This window comes from Orbicella faveolata, unplaced genomic scaffold (assembly GCF_042242905.1).
Source record: "Orbicella faveolata isolate gen_17 unplaced genomic scaffold, um_ofav_v1 contig_25, whole genome shotgun sequence".
NCBI lineage: Eukaryota > Metazoa > Cnidaria > Anthozoa > Scleractinia > Merulinidae > Orbicella > Orbicella faveolata.
In genome coordinates, this window is record NW_028301553.1 from 28,757,663 (window position 1) to 28,776,100 (window position 18,438).

An 18,438-nucleotide genomic window follows, 5' to 3' on the forward strand; every position below is an offset into this window, starting at 1 on the left:
GCCACGGGTGACTGACAACGTGTGAGCTCCGGTACAATTTGTAAACCATACATGACGTACCTACCTGTTGGAAAGAAACAAACATGTCGGCCCGAAGTATGTGCAATCGTTTGTACATAATTTCTTGCCTTTCCTTCCAGTTATGCTTTCTAACTACACGTATTTCCTCTTGTGGAATGAGCACGCACATTGACATCGCCCATCAGGCTATCAATTGGTTCAAGGATGCAAGAAACAAGACTGATTACAGGGATATAATCTTGAGGCATCAAGATGCGTTCATTGGCGGAAATCCCTACCCGGACGCCATGTATTCAAATCTCTGTTTCGGTGGAAAATTTCATTCGATCGCTGAAGATACACACTGGGCACCTTTCCTAAATGCTACCGTTAGGTACATCAGGAAGAAATACCCAAAACCTTGGGACCAGGTTTGTGAGAATCTAATCAAGCTGAAGCTGAAACTTGATCTATCCCCGTACGTTGCGTGGGTATTTTTTGCAAAAAAAAAAAAAGAAAAAATGATAATAACAATAAATAAATAACAATAATAAAAAAATCATACTTAATTATCGTAGATAATAATTGAAACACTGTACTGTACAAAGATCTGAAGTACAGAGTACTTGACTTTAATATTTATAAACACACTTTAAATTTTGACTGCTTGGGAAAAAAAATCAACACAGCACGATTCGTTTACCAGTTTTTCTTATTCTACCACATATCCACTAGTGTTACCGTGAAACTCTGTAAAAAGACAGAAATGCTTTCTATTTTGTCAGGGAAGCTGACCATATATTTCTGTTTCACCCCCATCAACAACAATCCCCTTCCCCCCCCCCCCCCCTTCCCCTTCGCTGCTAGGAAAAAAATAAGACTTTTTAGTGACATGCAAAATGTCATCATTGTATTGGGTTGGGGAGGGGGAGGTGAAGACAAAGACCATTTGAAGCGTCCCAAAACTTTTACCAGGGTTGTAGATCACAATGGGTCAATTTGGACATTAATTGTAGCATATGCATGGAAAAAGACCCAAAGTGACTGACAGCAAATTGCTTTTCACTTCCTTCAAAGAAGAAAGAAGTCCCTTCTAAGGGCTTTTTTTTGTGCACCCCTTTAGTTAGTGCAACATATATGTCTTAACAAGCCAGTGAAATGAATTTATAGAACACAGAAAAGTTGGTTGCCTTTACCCTTGGCTTTGTATCGCACCAAGTAGCAGATGTAACATGGCACAGTCTTGGGATTGAGCAGGGTTTCCTGACCACCATGGGAGATGTCAACTTCTTTGGTTCATTTCCCGCTGCTCATAGTGTTGGTGACCCTGGGGGTGACATGGTGGTGTCATTTGAAGGTGATACAAGAAAAATACCCTCAGGCATTAATGAATGGTACGTTAACTGTGTTGTCATTAGGGATGGATTAAGGTGGCAGTTTCCTGGCCCTTTTCATCTTTCATTCAAAGCCTTGGCTTTTTTTGTTGTAACAATTCTCTCAGAATGCTGAAAATTAAGGTTCTTAGAAAACCCAGGGTTTTTTTTTGGAAAGGGGTTGCACACCCACAGTTCCCTGCATGAGTTATATTGATTATTGCCACCACTCCCTGTTTATTACTTAACTGGATCTTCCCCATTAAGATCTCACACCAAGAAAAGAATACACAGTTTGGCATTTGTTCGATGCAGTGCATACACACTGGATTATGCAGGACAACTGAATTGTGAAAAATGTAATACCTTCAAAGCAACAAAGGACAAAAATACAAGGACAAGAAAGCAGTTTAAAATTTGATAACATATCCCTTAACTAAAAGAGGCTTGCGTCATTCCTCACCTTTATGGCTTGCAAAAATTTGACATGTAGCTTACAATATATTCCAAGGTGTATTACTTTTCATGATATATAAAAAAAACATTCCACCAGGTACATTCCATCTGGAGATCTGGAAAATATTTACCTTGACTATTATGGAGAGAAGAAGATCAATAAAGATGAGATTGAACTCTGTTCTGCTCTCATGCTTCTTGGTTGGGTAGGAGAGAAGATTGCTGGAGCAAAGCTGTTTTCTATATATTCAAAGACATCACCATTTTTGATGGAGGATGTGCATTCATATTTTCAGGGTATGGGCTTAAAATGATAAATTTGATCAGTAACTTAGAGAAACATGTTAACAGCTAATTAATGCTAAATGTGTAATTTCTGATATCCATCTTCGGGTTTTACAGGTTTGAAACCACACCCTACCTAGATTCACATTTAGGTGATAAAAGCTCTGTCAAGACCCCTTTATATTTTCCTTACTTTGTTAAATATATATATTTTTGATACCAGATGATTAGGCACCCTCTCTCTAGCCACTTAATTCAATCAACTGACTCAAGTTACTCAGAAATAACAAAAACATATTTTCCAAGCAGTGTTTAGCCTGTGAGAGTATCCTTTTTTTCTGTCTCTTTTTTCATGTGCCAAGACGTGCTTGAAACTAGAGCCAAAAAAAAAAAAAATAATAATAATAATAAAATAAGTTCTCCCAGGTTAGACAATGGTTGGACCTATATATAACCAATGACCTTTGGAGACTCTTGGCAATGTGACCATATGAAGAAAATATTTTTACCCAGTTATGTAACTAGTAAATAAATATTTATCTTTCGTGTTCAGTATTGTTATTGATATTGAGGTTTAACTGATGATGTTACAGGGGGCGTGGCTGACATGGCAGCCTGGTCCATTCTTCTCTGGCACAAAACTATAGACATGTTGGAACATGGTACAGATGTGTGTGTCATCCCCAAAAGCCCGCTGTTTATTAACTGCAACAAGACTGATCATGCTACTGGTTTGAAAGCAAAACAGTCCAACAGAAAGCTAAAGAACCCTGGCACTGTAATTCTACAAGAAATACGTAAAAAAATGAATTTATCAGATCTGAACATTAGACAGACTGAGAGAGGAAGTTATTTCTCTTTATCAGAGTCTCTCCGCGCAAAGGCGCTGAACAAGAGGGAACTTTCAAGGGGTTGCCATGGTTCTGAAAACTGCCATCTTGAAGTAATAGCTAACGAAAACAGTGCAGATCAAGTGGGATTAACAACATCAGCAGAATATTGGTCTTCTGTGCCATATGCAAGATTAGGATGGTGGGTTGATTAATATCTTAATTTCTATGTCTTGGATGGTACTTATAGGCCAATTTTACATGCACTAGTTTACAGTACAACTTATATCCCATGTGCTTCTCCAAGACAAACTTACCTTTTATTAAACTTGTTTTCTCCACCCATACTGTAAGATCCTCACTCAGTCCCTCAATCCTCCTTATGCCCGTGGGTGCATAAAGCCATGACACACAGACTGCCACAACTGCCCATCTTTCACTTTCTTCCTCAGCTCTCCCTAGCCAACTCCACTTACCTGTGTCTCCTCTTCTACTGTCTGTCACCAGGTAGCAATTGTAGTTAATGTAATTAATTCTGACAGCAGTTTAAATGGAGGTCTTCATAATACAAATCTCACTTATTTCAGGTCTCTGGCGCATGGTAATTTTAATGGCCTTAACCACTCCCTTGTGATTGGTGGGCCGGGTTATGGAACACCAGGGTACAGCCAGCATGGTCGCGTATACCTTGTGACTGGTACAACTGACAGTGGCTTACCTTGTGAGGACTTAAACTTAGATGTTTCCGCTAACATGATTCTCGATGGAATGGTGGAGAATGGTAGATTTGGAACAGCGGTGGCAGTGGTGGATTTAAATGGAGATGGAGTGGATGATCTAGCTGTCTCTGCCCCATCAACAGGTTTGTACCGTGTAGTGTTGAGCTACTTCTTAGGTTCCTTCCTTAAGCACACCCACTTTGGCTAGGCTATATATCCTGTGCCATAAGGATACAGCCTGTTGTACTGTACCTCTGGAAAGTTAATTGCATGTTATTATACCAAATATACCAGTTATATCCAACGGTAGTTTTGTGGCATTTGTAGTGGTATTCTGTCAGTATAGATCGTTTTCATGTGATGTCATCAAATTCCAAAATCCAAAACTAAAGAGCCACGAAAATTTTTATCCTCATGAGGCATAAGGGGATCTAAACTTAAATCTGTTTACAACTTTTAGGCTCAATAGTGTGCTTGGTTTAGAAACCAGTGCCGTTTGAAGTTCAGAGTTATGTCAGTGCGTGACATACCACTCCGATCGCGTTTGTGGAGAAATATACACTTATCTAATGATTTTTAGCCTTTTTAGGAGTTAAAGTGTTAGGCAAAGTGCTTGTGTAAATGTTTGTTGGTTCAGTTCAGATAATCAGTCACCTGGATAGCCAAAGTAAGTTCCAGATGTTTGCACTATTTTCCGGCCGCCATGTTGGTGGAACACAGAGCTCCACCAACATGGCGGCTCCATACTGGGCTCTGTAAATTTGCACAAAACATTTCGACGAATATCTGAAGTTTGGGAAAACGCAGAGACCCAAAAATTGGAGAAGTTTCTCCTTTACCTGTCTCCTATAATATCAAAATTTCTTGACTTTATCCACTGAATAGTTTTCGATTTATTTTTTCGTTGCGTGACAGTGAAAACCATCTATTGTCAGTTTATCGGACCATTACCATCTGAACTTTGAAACAAGTATATCTCAGCCTCAGTGTTATACCCCAACAGGTGGATTATTTCTATCAATGTTTTTGTAGACTCTCATATAGTTTCTCAAACTCATTTTCTGGTAGACAATCTCCAACTTTTATGATCAGGCAATGCCATTCCCCTAAACTGATTAGAACAGCTGTCAGAAGCCATAGGCCATGCTCCCGGAGGAGACTCCCATATACAAGGGACAAGGAGCTTGTCAGAAATTTTGAAAAGAACCCCTAAGAGGTACCAATGTCCTGTTTTGTGGGCGTGGCTTGAAATTTTTTTCCATCCCTGAGGAGGTAGCAATTCTGAAACAACACATTATTTATCTCCTGTTACAGCTCAATACCCTAAAGGGTACTGAAAAAGCTCCCACTGTGGGCCTTTTGAAGATTGAGGGTGAACACCCTAAGAGGTATTAAACCTGCTTTTTTAACCCCTAAAAGGTATGACAAGCACCCCCCCCCCCCCGTTCTTTTTATATGGGAATCCCCCAGGCCATGCTGTCATAGCTTTCAGAATCAGAAAGACTTAAATACAAGTTCTGTTTTGCAGGTGCCAATGATCTTCAGTATACAGGTACAGTGTACCTATTTTATGGGGTGAAAGGAGAAAGACTTGGTACCAAACCAAGCCTCGCAATCCATGGCAATGGGACATATTACAACCTTGGCACATCTCTCCTGGGGGCTGATGTTGATGGCGATGGCTTTAAGGACCTCATAATAGGGTCTCCATATGCCCCAGAAGGAGGTCCTCAGAGGGGCTCTGTTGTGGTGTTTTTAGCCAAAACACAGAGAAAACCCGGGTCGGATATTTCTGTACACGATGCTGACTGGATGGCATTTGGTGAACAAAATTACAGCTGGTTTGGTTACTCAGTGACTGTTGCCAACACAAATGGAAAGATGCTTCTAGTCATTGCTGCACCAACATTCAGGTAAATGAATTTCCAACAGTGATCAACAACTGATTTCTCTTCTTGATCTTAGTACATTGTCAAGCAGAGAGGTAATGAGAATAAAGGCAAGAATCAACTTGAGGAGATTAGTTGATGAACTACAAAATTCTTAGAACTAGTTTGACAAGAATTGTATGAAAATCTCTAAAGAGAAAATAAATTTGGATCTTGGACTGGAAGGGTTATGGTCTTGCCACTAGGTCTGGTATCCAATGCATTGACTAATTATAATTCCACCATGCATCCTCTGAAAATCAGGAAGGGAGAGTCAAAATTGTCATTCACACTTACAAAATTATGTATCTGTTCATTCTTCTAAGAGTATTTTTCTGCCAGCAAGAGATAAATTATCTCTTGAAAATAAAATTTAGATTAAGAGACCTCAAAATGATTTTTAATTACAACTTCCTTACAATCTGTCTCGTGATTGCAAGAAAAACTTGAGGAAATACTGAGCAATGTGAGAATAGGCTATTTCTGAGTTGCCTTTTGCCTTTGTGTCAAAACGAGTCTTTGTTTGAAACCAATCATATGAAAATGAGTTCCACCTGCAGGTTCATTTTCATGAAAATCAAACTCATTTTCATTTGAAAGGTTTTGCATGAAGTCTCGTTTTTGAAAACAAAGACATAACTGGAGGTAACTTGAGAGTGGCCTATTAAATTGTAGATATGATATTTCAATTTTGGCCTCATGATAAATTAAATAATTTGTAAGCTAATTATTTTATGAAACATATCTAAAGCAGGATGTACTTCATTATTGTAAATAGTCAAGTGATTGCTAATACCAGCTTTTTGCTTGATTTGTGAAGGCTTTGTGCCAATAAAGACTGCAGCTACTCCAAGGATGACATACAAAGTGTGGGAAGAATTTACTTGTTTCAGTTCGCCCTGACGGGCACACCCCAGCCCCTTACAACCATAACTGGCCACAAGACATTTATGAAATTGGGTTCCAGCCTTGCTGTGGGGAATCCTTATAATAACAGTTTTGTCAACAAAGACAATGATATGCTAGCAGTTTCTGCCACGACTCTGAGTAAGTTTCCTTTATTAGCATGTTTAGTTGTTCCTGTTAGTGATCAGAGAGTAAAGTATCAATGAGTTGAATGAGTCCATGACTCATGAGTCAAGTCAAAAATTGTTGAAAATTATTTTACACAAAAGAAAATGATTCTATGTATGAAAAAAAAAACATTTCAATGGATCATGTGACCTCTTGCGATTTTAAAATTTATATCCAGCATTGCACAATCTCGCTTTTTTTCGAAGTTATGTGAGGAAAAGGAAAACACGTAGCCCTGGGGGCGAGGATCAGGGTCATAGCATATAATGAAGTTTATGAATCCCTTATAACGATGAGCTGAAACATAAGTTTGGAACATTGGTGAGGTTCTTCTACTCATTATTTATGTCTGGTCTCAGCCATCTGTCCACTTACATGAAAATTTTTGCATTTACTGTGCAAAAATTAAAATGTTAAAAAACACATATCAATTTTAGTAATCATAATGTTAATTTTTTTCTTTTTCAGGTCTTGAGGGCTACCTGGATTACTTGAAAGATATGCCAGTCCAGTTCGACCAATCTGGAGCCATCTACATGATAAACCTGACAACTGTTCTTCAACATGGAAATGACATGTCCATTGAAGACATAAGTTATGCCGCCATGTTTGAAGGTGACCGTAGTTTTGCCAGATTTGGTTGGAGTTTGGCTTTAACAGATGTGAACCAGGATGGTGTCGAAGATTTGCTCTTCTCTGCACCATTTAGAACTGAAGACATCACTGAGGAGTTAAAGGGAGGTTTGTATTTAAGAATCTCATTCTAGGGGTAGGGCAGTGTCTGTCCTAGGATTTTCATAATTTTTTAGTCCATCATCATCAATTCTTGTCACACCATGAGGTGCATAATAATTATTAAGGCCCTCATCTTAGTCCAGCCAAACGTTTTTTAAGTTCTTGTTCCTGATGAACTAACAATATAATATTGTTACTGAATTAGATAGATGTGCAATGCACGCAGAAACTTATAATTTTGTTTTGGTGTCTGCATGTACTTCCTTTCGGCGTGTAATGCTAGGTATCTGTACATTGTTATGTGCCCTTTTGTTTCAACTCTGACTTATAAGTAACAGTGAAACTTGGCAGAAATATTCATGTTTCACTGTTAATAAAAGTAAAGTTTACAAAATTATTATATTTTTCTTACTTTGTTTCTTAGCTGAGGAAGGTGAGTTGTACGTGTTCTATGGGGGAAGTTCCTTTCCATCTGGAAATGCCACAAGAGGATGTCAGAAAATTGATCCATGTCCTGGAGAAAAGGTAATTAAAAAAAGTAAATTTAAAGAAATAATAGACGACTAATTAGATTATGAGCTCGAGATTTCTATTGCGTGATCATTATAGTTGATGAGGGCGCAGCCCAAGTCAACTATCATGCATAGAAATTGAGAGTGAATAATCAGTAATATTACTGTTTTAGTATAAATCTACTTGTCGTTCAAAACTTTATCTAAATCCTCTTCACAGGCACTTCGAAAATGCAAAGAATAGGCCATTATTTTGATAACAACCACACACTCAGTCAGGCTACTCACTATCTACAACAGAATAGATAGTGAGTGGCGTGGCCAATGAGCAAATGACATTTGTGATACAATGCTAGTAGATTTATATTTGTCTAATACTTGGTAATGACACCTACAAATAAGAATCTACAATAATATTTTGAGTTAAATATTTCTTCTCACAGGCATCTTTCACGGTAAAAAGCCCTGAGGTAGGTTTTGCATTTTTGTTCTTCTCCTATTACTGTAAACATAATCAACCATTATGCCCAATGTTAATGTCACATACTGTAAACTTCAGAAAATAAACTTTGCTTAGTGTCAGATTTAAGTCAGAGGCCTTCTGCTAACTAATGAGTTCCACAGGGATAATTTTACTAGTAGATAGATACATGTATAGGCAAATCTTTGCTGACGTCATTGTTTACATTTAATTTCCTCATTAACGTACGACTTTGTGCATAAAAGGCATCATGCTAGACACAATTTTACTAGAAAAACTTAAAGAGCTCGTGAAACTTAGTAAGTGGTGAAATTTTTGGCTCTCGGGTGTAACATTCCTTGGGACAGTTAATTCTGCTGTGCCCTTTCAATATTCAGTATTAATCTATTTGTAGCTCCATCAGAAACTGTATCACTTATGGTAATGAGGCAAATATTGTAAACAAAGATTCTCCTATAGCCTTTATTTTAAAACAATAAGAATTGAAGTTGAGAAGCTTGTGGGGTCATTTGCACAAAAACTATTAAACTATAACTAGAAAAATTTACAAATTGTAAAAATCTAAAATCAAAATTAAACAAACTCTTTAAATCTAAAACTACACATGGATGGATGTGAGGTGGGGTTGGGGGATTATATTGTGCTTCATCATCTGCTGTGACTGAGAAGATCAAAAAACTCATGAGTTAAAAGAGTTGTTAAAAAATCAATAACTTAACTGCTTAGTATCTGTAACAGTTCGAATGCAGGAAAGGTCCCACTTGGGTGCATGGGTAGGGGTGCTGCTCTTTGTCATCCACTGTGATTGATTAGATAAGAAGCTTACTACCGTAGTTTAAAGAGTTGTTAAAAGTCAACTAACTGATAAATGTTTGTAACATTTTATACGCAGGAGAGGTCCCGCTTGGGAGCAGTATTTCTCAATGTGCCATCAAGGGGTTCATCAGCTGTAAACTTGGTTGTTTCATCTCCTCGTAGTTCTTACAAAGCTTTCCACTCTGGTTCTGTTCACGTGCTACAGATACCCACACAACTGACATCTGCCTAATCTCCAAAGTTATAGAAACTTTTATTAAAAATAATAATAGTTTATTAATAATAATACAATCAAACCAGTCTCCTTACAGAGCCATAAATTTACAGTTACCTCTATATTACAGACAGTCAGCAAAAACAGAATTCATATTTTAATACTACCCTCCATAATACGTCTACCTCCATAATAAGGACACTCACATCTGCCCTTTGGTGTCTCTATTAAAGAGGTTTGACCGTAGCATTTTTTATGGCACCAATTTACTAGTTACCCATAACATTTTTATTACAATATTCAAAGATAATAACAAGCAATAGAAAACAAACCATTATTGATTTATGGCTTCTCTGATAACTAAATATAGTTTTCTCCAGGTCAAAGAGAAAGGATACTGCTACTTAGAGAAACTGCATATTAATATATTTGTTGTTTACTTACCAAGTATGCAGTATTTCTTCATTATTATATGGCTTGTGTTAGGAACTGGTATAATGCATGTTCCGATTGGCTAATTCTAGGGCATTATTCTCCTGCAATGCCAACAGGCTGATTAGGGGCCTGCAAAAACAAAGCAAAAAGCCAGATAATAAACAACTTATTAGTTACCTCGCACATTCAGTCTTTATGGGAAAATCTCAAACCTCTAGTTGCCATATCTATCTTGGTATCCCTCGGTCAATACCGCAAAGGCTCAGTTTGAGATTTTCCTGTAAAGACCACACTCTTGGTAAATAAGTAGTTAATATTTAGCATACATGTACTGTAGTTAATCCTGAAAGTAAAGGGTGATGCAGCATAAATTTCTGAATATTAAATATATCTTGGTTTTAGATGTATTGTTTTCCCAAAACTTGTGATCTGAGAAGCTTGTTAAAGCAAAACCAATGACCCTTTGTACATTCAGGATTCCATGGTACATGTAGTCCATTTAGCTGTCCAAAAATGCATCATTTGTATGAGTCAAGTACATGTACTGTAACATACCATAAGAAACTTCAAACCAAATTTTTTAAGCTGACCCCATCCAATGCATTGTTGGCAAAACAATCTTTTAAATGTGCAAACTACACTGTCTTATTTTTTATAAAATTTTCTACAAAATATTATTATTAGAATTTGTATCATTACTTTTGTATTAACTACATTATAATTACATAATTATTAATGAGTGATTTCTTTGAAATCGATTTTGCAATAAAAACTAACAACAAAAAGTCATGACGTTTTGACCTCTATGAGGTCATTTTCAAGTGCGAATAAAAATATATAAAATTAGTATAAATACGTTTCTTACAATAAAAATACTTAAAAATGTCACGAACTGTAGAATTATGCAATAAAATAATTATGTAAGATAAGTGATAAGAGTATTTGCAAAGTTAAAAAGGGAACCTAAAACAATGAGACAATAAAGCAATACTTCTAAGTTCAAAGAACTGATCTAAACATTCAAATAATTTAGCATGAATTGAATCGCATTGTTTGTTCAGTGTTGGTTTTAGTTAAATAGATAATATTTTATCATTAAAATTGAAAAAATGTATATTTTCAAGTTGTTCTTCAAATGAGGCAACAAATCAGCAAATTATACAACTGTTTTCTTCTTGGTGAAATAAACATGTGTTGCTTCCTTACTGCACCAATAACATAATTTTATGCATCACCTACATTATTTTTTGCAAGGTGCTGATGTATCACTTCTAGTTTCCCAGCAAAATATCTAGTGTCCTAATGCCTGCAAGATAGCCAAAACAGCATTTAAATTATTTACAATTAGTACCCATTCCAGTTCCCCTCCTAATTTTAACCCCTGTCGCATCAACTTACAAATGCATGAAGAGGACAATACCTCATTGTGGATAAAAGCATAACTCTCATGCCATATTTGTGTGCCTGTAGTGTTGGCTTGGATCAAGGTCTTTGTTCTTGTACCCAGATTTCCCAGTGTTGACAAGAGTGGAATCTGGGTAAAACATTGTTTATGTTAATGCAAGTGGTTTAACTATACCAAAACTATGCTCTACCAAAGCATCTCAGATCTGATATCAGCCATCTCCTGGACTCGCCCAGCCCTGAAGACATGTAGGGTTCAGTAGCAGTCACCCCTATCTATTTGCAAGACAAACCAGTGTTGTAAGCAAAAGAAGCATTAATCACCATCCCTGCTGGATACATGGGTGTTGGTGAATCAGGGTGAGATCACTTGTAACTGCCTAACACAGAGGAAAAGAGATATCAGATAATCAACAACAAACCATTTTCTTTCAAAGAAATTTGCCAAAACTAATTTGTGAGCTAAGTAAAGTATCTACTAAGTTACCGGTTTGCTGTGCTTTTGAACTGTTCAAGCTCTGTGCAAGCTTATCATTTTTACAGACCCTAACCAAAAAAGAACACCTGAAAAAACTATTGGTGACCTCTCATGTCTGGTTGATTACTGGTCACGGATGGCTTCTTTGAAATGAGATAAAGGTTGACAATGCTTACCTCCACCCACCATTTGGTCAGCCTACCCTCCACAGTTTGCCGATACCTCAGGCTCAATTTCTGCCGCTCACTTGAGTCCGGTCTGTGTTCTTCCTTGAGATTGCGGCAGAGTTTGGGGGTGGGGGAGAATGCAGGTTCCTTTCCCAAACAGCGGCTGGTGATTCAGCCAACTGATACCTTTTTGATTAATATGCTTGTGGGTGGAGAGGGGCATTGTGAGATTTAAGTGTTTGGCCCAACAACACATCACAATCTGGGGTGGATCTAGGGGGGTTTGGGTCAAACCCCCTAAATTAAAAAAAAGTACGAGACATTATAACACGCTAACATAGGTATCAGAATGCCAGAAATCCCATTTCTGAGGACCCCCATAGGGGACTGCCTATCCTAAACCCCCCTCTCTACAGGGACAGGCACAGGGTTTTTCTTAGGAGGGGTGCACTACTAAGGAACGGCATACCTGAATTTGTTTTTTTTGGGGGGGGGCAGAATACCAGTTGTATATTAAAAAGCCGCATGTCATCTCAGGGGGGACAGGGTGCACACCCCCTGCACCCTCCCCCTAGATCTGCCCCTTCTCTAAAATCCTGTATCCGCCCCAGACAATGGCCAGTACTCAAAAGCCCAGCTGCTCAATCCACAGTCCAATGTACTATCACTGGAGTCACCATGCTTTTCACACACTTCAGCCATGTCAAAGCCTTGTTTTAATCACATAATCTGTACTACTTTAATCAATATTCAGTGTTATCTTATGTTCGGTTCCACTTTTACTTCAATCTAAGTTGAATTTTCACTCAACTAAAAATATACACGAATGCTCAAAGAATATCTGACAAACAAGCCTTAAAATATTCACTTGTTAATAATTTAACTGCAATATACAGCTCACTCCTTAAAATAATGTACAATATAAAATTATACTTGTTTAAGCTATTTTTTTTTATAAAAACTCTTATTTTTCACTTTATTATACAGTTAACAATCATGAATCGCTGAACACATAATTCTACCAAAAATACCCCACAGCTACAGGACTTTGTTTAGAAGCCAGCACCTTCTTAAGGGTTGAAAACCACAAAAAGAATTTTAGTTGTACAATGAAATGGCTAGCTTCCTTGTACTTATCTTTCACAAGGAAACAACACAACCACTATTGAACTGTAACACGTCAAAAACACACCATATGGGCAAGAAAAGACATCACCTCAAGACCTTTTACCAAACAAACTGTATTAGAGACTTGCATGTTTAGATCCTTTTCTTTACTACACTTAATTTTCACTTTGATGCATGTATTGTACCTTAAGTTAATTCAGAATAGAAAAATAAAATAGTATTCCAATTTCAATATGTTCAAATTAACACGATGCAGTCAGGCTTAGGGGACTTAAAGTGAACAAAACACAGTGACGTTGAGAAATGAATATATAATTTCTTTTGTTTTAGCCTTCTAAACCTCACTGCACAATGTTAGAATTAAAACATATTGAAATTAGCCCATCAGGAAGAACTTGAAGCAAATCGGGATAATGCTGAAGTTCGACTGGCACACTGTATCTTACAGGATACAAGAACTAAGAAAGCTCTGAATTTGCCTTGAAGAAACTCGTTAATCAAGACTAGGGCATGTAAGTTTAACTTATGGTTGTTGGCAATTTCGTTAACACTCCTTAAAAGTTAATAAAGGAAACTGAGTTTGAAAAGTTTGCACCTCAAATGAGTAACTGGTAAGTCAAATTTCCTATTTTCTGGAAAAGCAAGATAATGATTACACGTACACCAGTCAAGCCTGAGAAGACAGATGTACAATTTCCATAAGAGAGCCATCTGAGATTCAACTGAAAATCCATGCATTGGCAGTGGTTGTTCATAAACTGGAAAAACTATTAAATCAAAGCCAGAAGAGAGAACTGAAATACTGGGAATGTTTCAGTTTGAATCTGTCTCTCTCTATGAAATGACCAGAGGCATACTTCTCTAGCTAGTTACAGTAACAAGAACTTGAGAGTAGAAGGTACAAGATTTGATTCAAAAAACCACAAAGATACGAAGACAACATATTCTGTAGGTCAGTTCACTAAACCTCTGGAAACTGCTGTTGACTCTAATGGTATTGTGTTTACTCCCACCAGACTGTCTTGAACACCAGCAATACTAACACTTGAGGGCGGCAAGTGATGCGGAGAACTTACAAGGGTACTCTCTTCACTCCCCATAGAACCATTTTGAACCATGGTTGGTAACGGCGAATTCTGCATTGATGGGCTTCCCTGCTGAATGTTACTGTACATGGGAGATAAATTGCTGACGGAAACAGTTTCAACTTGCGACGAAACACTTGATGCAATCATTGAGGGATGTGTCGTTACAGCTGACGAACTCTCTGATGCTGACACGGTACTGATATGGCTTGCTGATGGAGGTAATGTTACAACCACCATTGTGGTTGGTGTGCCTGGTTGTTGTTGCAAAGTGACAGTTCCCGGGATAACTGTGGTCCCTTGCACATTAGGTATTGTTATAGTAGTTGGTAATGCCACTCCTGGCGGCACAGTGACTGTCGCACCATGAGGTACTGCCTGCATTTGGACGGCTCCCTGCATCATGGCCGCCTGGACAGTCACTGGTGCTGGTGCTATTGGAATGGTGTTGAACTGACTGGGAACAAGATTGTCAGGCCAAAATCTCTGCGCTGGTCTACTTTGGATTTTTGACTTTTTAGCTTTCGGTCCTTCAGGATTGCTGGCATCCAACATGGGTTGTAAAATACGACGTCTTGCATTGATAAACCTAAGCACATATCACCACAAGTCAGTCACACTGAGATAACATATCTTTAAACTAAATTAACTTTTGATTCATGCCTTAACAAGTATCTTCAACTTACAATATACATGGGAAGTTTGGAGAGCAGAGAAGAAGCATAAGGCTTTTCTCATAACATGAACATGCATATGCATCATTCAATTATGAAGCATGCTTATGTATTTATACTGACTCTGATAGTGCCGCTTTGCCAGATATGTTATAAAATGACCTTTCATATGCACAAAATAAAAAAGCGTAGATGAATAGATGAACTGATGAATTGAGAATAGGCAACAGAAACAACAGAAATTCTTGAGAAATTGACAAAAATCAAACTTGCTGTAGCAGTGACATGCTTACCAAAATATTTGGATTTAAAAAGTAGCTTAAATAAACATGCACAGACATTAGTTTTGTCAGGAAACTGACGTTTATTGAACATTCATTTATCTCTTGCCAGTGCTACACAGTATACTTTGACCCCTTTCAACATTTAAAAGGATTATAATACACAGCTTACCAATTGTTGACTTGGAGTATCGTCAAGTTTGTCTGTGCAGCGATGGTTCTCTTCTCATCCTCGGTCGGGTAAGGGTGCTAGTTAAGAACAGAACAAAATAAATCCGTTTTCTTAAGTGAATAAGACAATAGATCACAGTCAAGGAGTACATGGTTTTCAAGTCACAAAATTTCAACATGAGAATTGTTACTAATAATTAGTAAAAATTCATGCCACATGTGTTGTGAGGTTCCATCTAGAGATGTCTAAATCATGGAGTGTCCATATCACTGTGTCCACAACAAGAGGTTAATTAACTATTCTAGAGGTGTCCATAAGGAGAGATTAGACTGTCGTGAGGTTCAGAAAGACAACATTATTGCAACAACTCACCACAAGATGCTGAAAAAGCCATGTCTTCATGATATTTGTTGCCTGCTTTGGTAAAACCCCTCGTCTTGTTCGCTTCTTGTCAGTTACTTCTGTTGGAGAATCCAATGCAGGGAGCGGAACACTAGACGGAACAGTGATTTCAGTTGGAGATTCATCTCCTGAGGAGTGTGTCTGTGGTCTGGGTGGTGTCACAGTCTCGATCGCTGGTGTACTCACATATGTCACACTTGCCGGCACTGTAGAGTATGTCATGGTTGCCGGTACTGTGCTGCTGGTATAAGTCACACTAGTTGCCACAGCTGGTTGTTGGGGTACCTGTGCTATGACAATCTGCTGCCCAGGTGCTACTCCCTGGGGAACGTATGTCACTGTTGCAACCTGCTGTTGTATTGGAGAGGCAATGACACTCGCACTTGGAGTTGCATTTGCCACAGTACATGGTGTCACAGCTGGTGCAGCATAGTAAGTAATTTGTTGCTGTGGAATGAAAGTCGGCTGTTGTGCCTGGATTGGTGTTGTTGGTTGCTGTTGTTGTACATTCGAGTTTATTACATTTACTGCAGGAGAGTAAGCTGTCTGAAGAGGGCTACGTAGTAAGTTTTCGCTCTGCATTTTCCCTTTGAGACAAGCTATGTACCGCTGGCAAAAATCTTTGCATAGTTCGTTGACTTTTTCAAGTTCAAGGAGGTGAATTCTGAGGACTTGAATAGCTTTCACCATCTGTTGATAAAAAGATAATGGTAAAAAATGAATTCTGCTGAAAACACTCAATAAAATTGTTTGTCTCTATAGAAAAAAATAATAAAAATTTCATTGCCAATCACTCTCCCTTTCAAATGGTAATTTAAATTTTAACAAAATAAAGTCAATGGGTCTTTGAAAACCATGAATTATACACAAATATATCAACCTTACAGTAATGTACGTCAAAGAGCAGGTGCTAGACAATAATATTGACAAGTTTGCTGCAATATTATAACAGCAAATTCACATTGACGAAAGTAACTTAGACCTCGTTCAATATATACATTTGCATATGCAAATCACATTTTTATTGAATTTGCTACCCTTTGTGAAATAAATGTTAGACCAGAATTTCACTATATAAACTTAATACAGTTTGCTTTTTGGGATAGAGATAATACATTTTAAAAAAATCTACCAGCGGTTAAGGAACCACAAAAATCAATTTCGCCACAAGTGAATTTTTACCAAGTGAAAATCACAAAAATACTCAGCTACAGAAAGCATTTTCATCCAAATAAAATCGTAAAAAAATGGCTCAAACCTACACTTACAAAGGAGGCCTCTAACATCCATAATTAGACTAAAGTTAGCGATTATAAGGAAGATAACCTAATATTTAAGGTGGTGTGCGAAAAACTACATTTCCAAAATAAGATCAAATTCATCAATTTGGCGACGAGAATTCGACTTCAGGCGCCATTTTAAGCTCAACTTAAGCTGGATTAAAACTTATCCCAGCCATCGCCAAAGCAGAAAACATTATCCGTGGTACCTGCACAAGAACACAGGAGAAGTGCGTGTTTTCAATAAAATAAGTATTCCACCCGCGGTTCTCTAGACATAAAAACATGGCGGGCAGCGAAAACAATCGAGAAAAAGATCGGCTTGGAGCTCAGAGACAACACCAAGCTTTGACCAGCAAAGCAAAAACAACGAATTCGTTGATTACAAAATTTGTATCGATTTACGACTGAACGTTTTAATCCATCAAAATATCTATTTCTACTTTTGATAGTGTTTGTCACGAGTGACCTAAAAGTTTTAGAGGGTTTAGCATGTTTTGAATTTGTCCACCCACGTCAAGGAATAACTCATGATTCTAAAGACTCGAACAAGACGAACTAAAAAATATTCTTCTCACCAAGTTGTCAAGGTCTCGATCGTCGGTGTAAAAGGGTTTTCCTTCCCTGTTCATCTGTAAAATACCATTCTTGATCTCGTTGTCAAAAGCGTTAGCGGGAGAGCAATCGCATGTCTGTGTAGATTGCTCGCACTTTTCGAACAGCTTAGCAAGAAGAGGCAACAAGGGATGTCGATAAATGGCTTGCTTTTCTGCCTCCATGTTTGTGATCTGTTGTATATCGACCGCTTGTACGGCTAACTGGGATTCTTCATAAGATGGAGGTGGCATCTTTTCAGGTTGTGTCTGTTGTAAAGATATGGTTCCGTAATGAGTTGAACCAGCAATGTTTTGTTGGGCTTGAAGCATGTGACTTGGAGCCACTCGATTCGCAAGCCCTTCCATTCGATGGCTGCCTCTACGAAAAGAGAAAACACAAAGTTATATGCGGAAGGCATGTTGAGCGCTCGTTCCCGGCAGGAAGACCAAATGAAATGATAATCGTTCCAGTGTTAATGTGTTTGTATGGGAGGTTGAAAGGACTTACAATTGGTCACTATTAAAAAGAAATGCACGAGGCGATGGAACAGCGACGGTGTCACTCACTCATCAACGTCAAAAACTCTTTTTGGCGCGGCCTTGCCTTGCCTGATTGACAGCGCCAACCTACAAATTTTTACATAATTAGTATTGTCTTCATGCTAATATATACCTGTCGCTCACGGGGGAATAATTATGACTGAATAATTAATGATTCTTTTCATGCTCCGGTCAGTTTTCGTGTCTTTGAGGCTAATCAGCTGCAAAAACAACATCGTTGTTTATCGTCAAATTTATTGCCGCAGGCGCGCTTCGCAGCAAAACTTTAGCAGACAGTAAATTTTTATTTCCTCTCTTGTTTTGTTTCTTTTCACTCTCACACTCAAGTCAAAAAATCACGTATCTTTTGAAA

At 37.9% G+C, this 18,438-nt stretch overlaps 2 protein-coding genes across 3 annotated transcripts; one reads left to right on the forward strand and one right to left on the reverse strand.

Moving 5' to 3' along the window:
• Nucleotides 1-11,080, forward strand: LOC110041472 (phosphatidylinositol-glycan-specific phospholipase D-like). The gene is made up of 11 exons (XM_089294773.1): nucleotides 1-431; nucleotides 1,171-1,394; nucleotides 1,927-2,126; nucleotides 2,708-3,146; nucleotides 3,532-3,806; nucleotides 5,192-5,576; nucleotides 6,412-6,638; nucleotides 7,134-7,406; nucleotides 7,825-7,925; nucleotides 8,356-8,382; nucleotides 9,286-11,080. Exons 1-11 carry the CDS (start codon nucleotides 84-86, stop codon nucleotides 9,439-9,441), a joined length of 2,655 nt encoding a protein of 884 aa, XP_089150899.1. The 5' UTR covers nucleotides 1-83; the 3' UTR covers nucleotides 9,442-11,080.
• Nucleotides 11,081-12,600: 1,520 nt separating this feature from the next.
• Nucleotides 12,601-18,126, reverse strand: LOC110041495 (homeobox protein PKNOX1-like). Of its 2 annotated transcripts, XM_020746786.2 has the most exons (5): nucleotides 18,034-18,126; nucleotides 17,508-17,904; nucleotides 15,620-16,339; nucleotides 15,248-15,324; nucleotides 12,601-14,709 (listed from the first exon to the last, which is right to left on the reverse strand). In XM_020746786.2, the coding sequence occupies exons 2-5, from the start codon at nucleotides 17,889-17,891 to the stop codon at nucleotides 13,989-13,991; spliced, it is 1,902 nt and encodes a 633-aa protein (XP_020602445.2). In that variant the 5' UTR covers nucleotides 17,892-17,904; nucleotides 18,034-18,126; the 3' UTR covers nucleotides 12,601-13,988. The 2 variants fall into 2 exon arrangements, with proteins under 2 accessions (XP_020602445.2, XP_020602444.2); XM_020746785.2 differs by lacking the exon at nucleotides 18,034-18,126 and having other exon boundaries at nucleotides 17,508-18,027.
• Nucleotides 18,127-18,438: the final 312 nt, after the last annotated feature.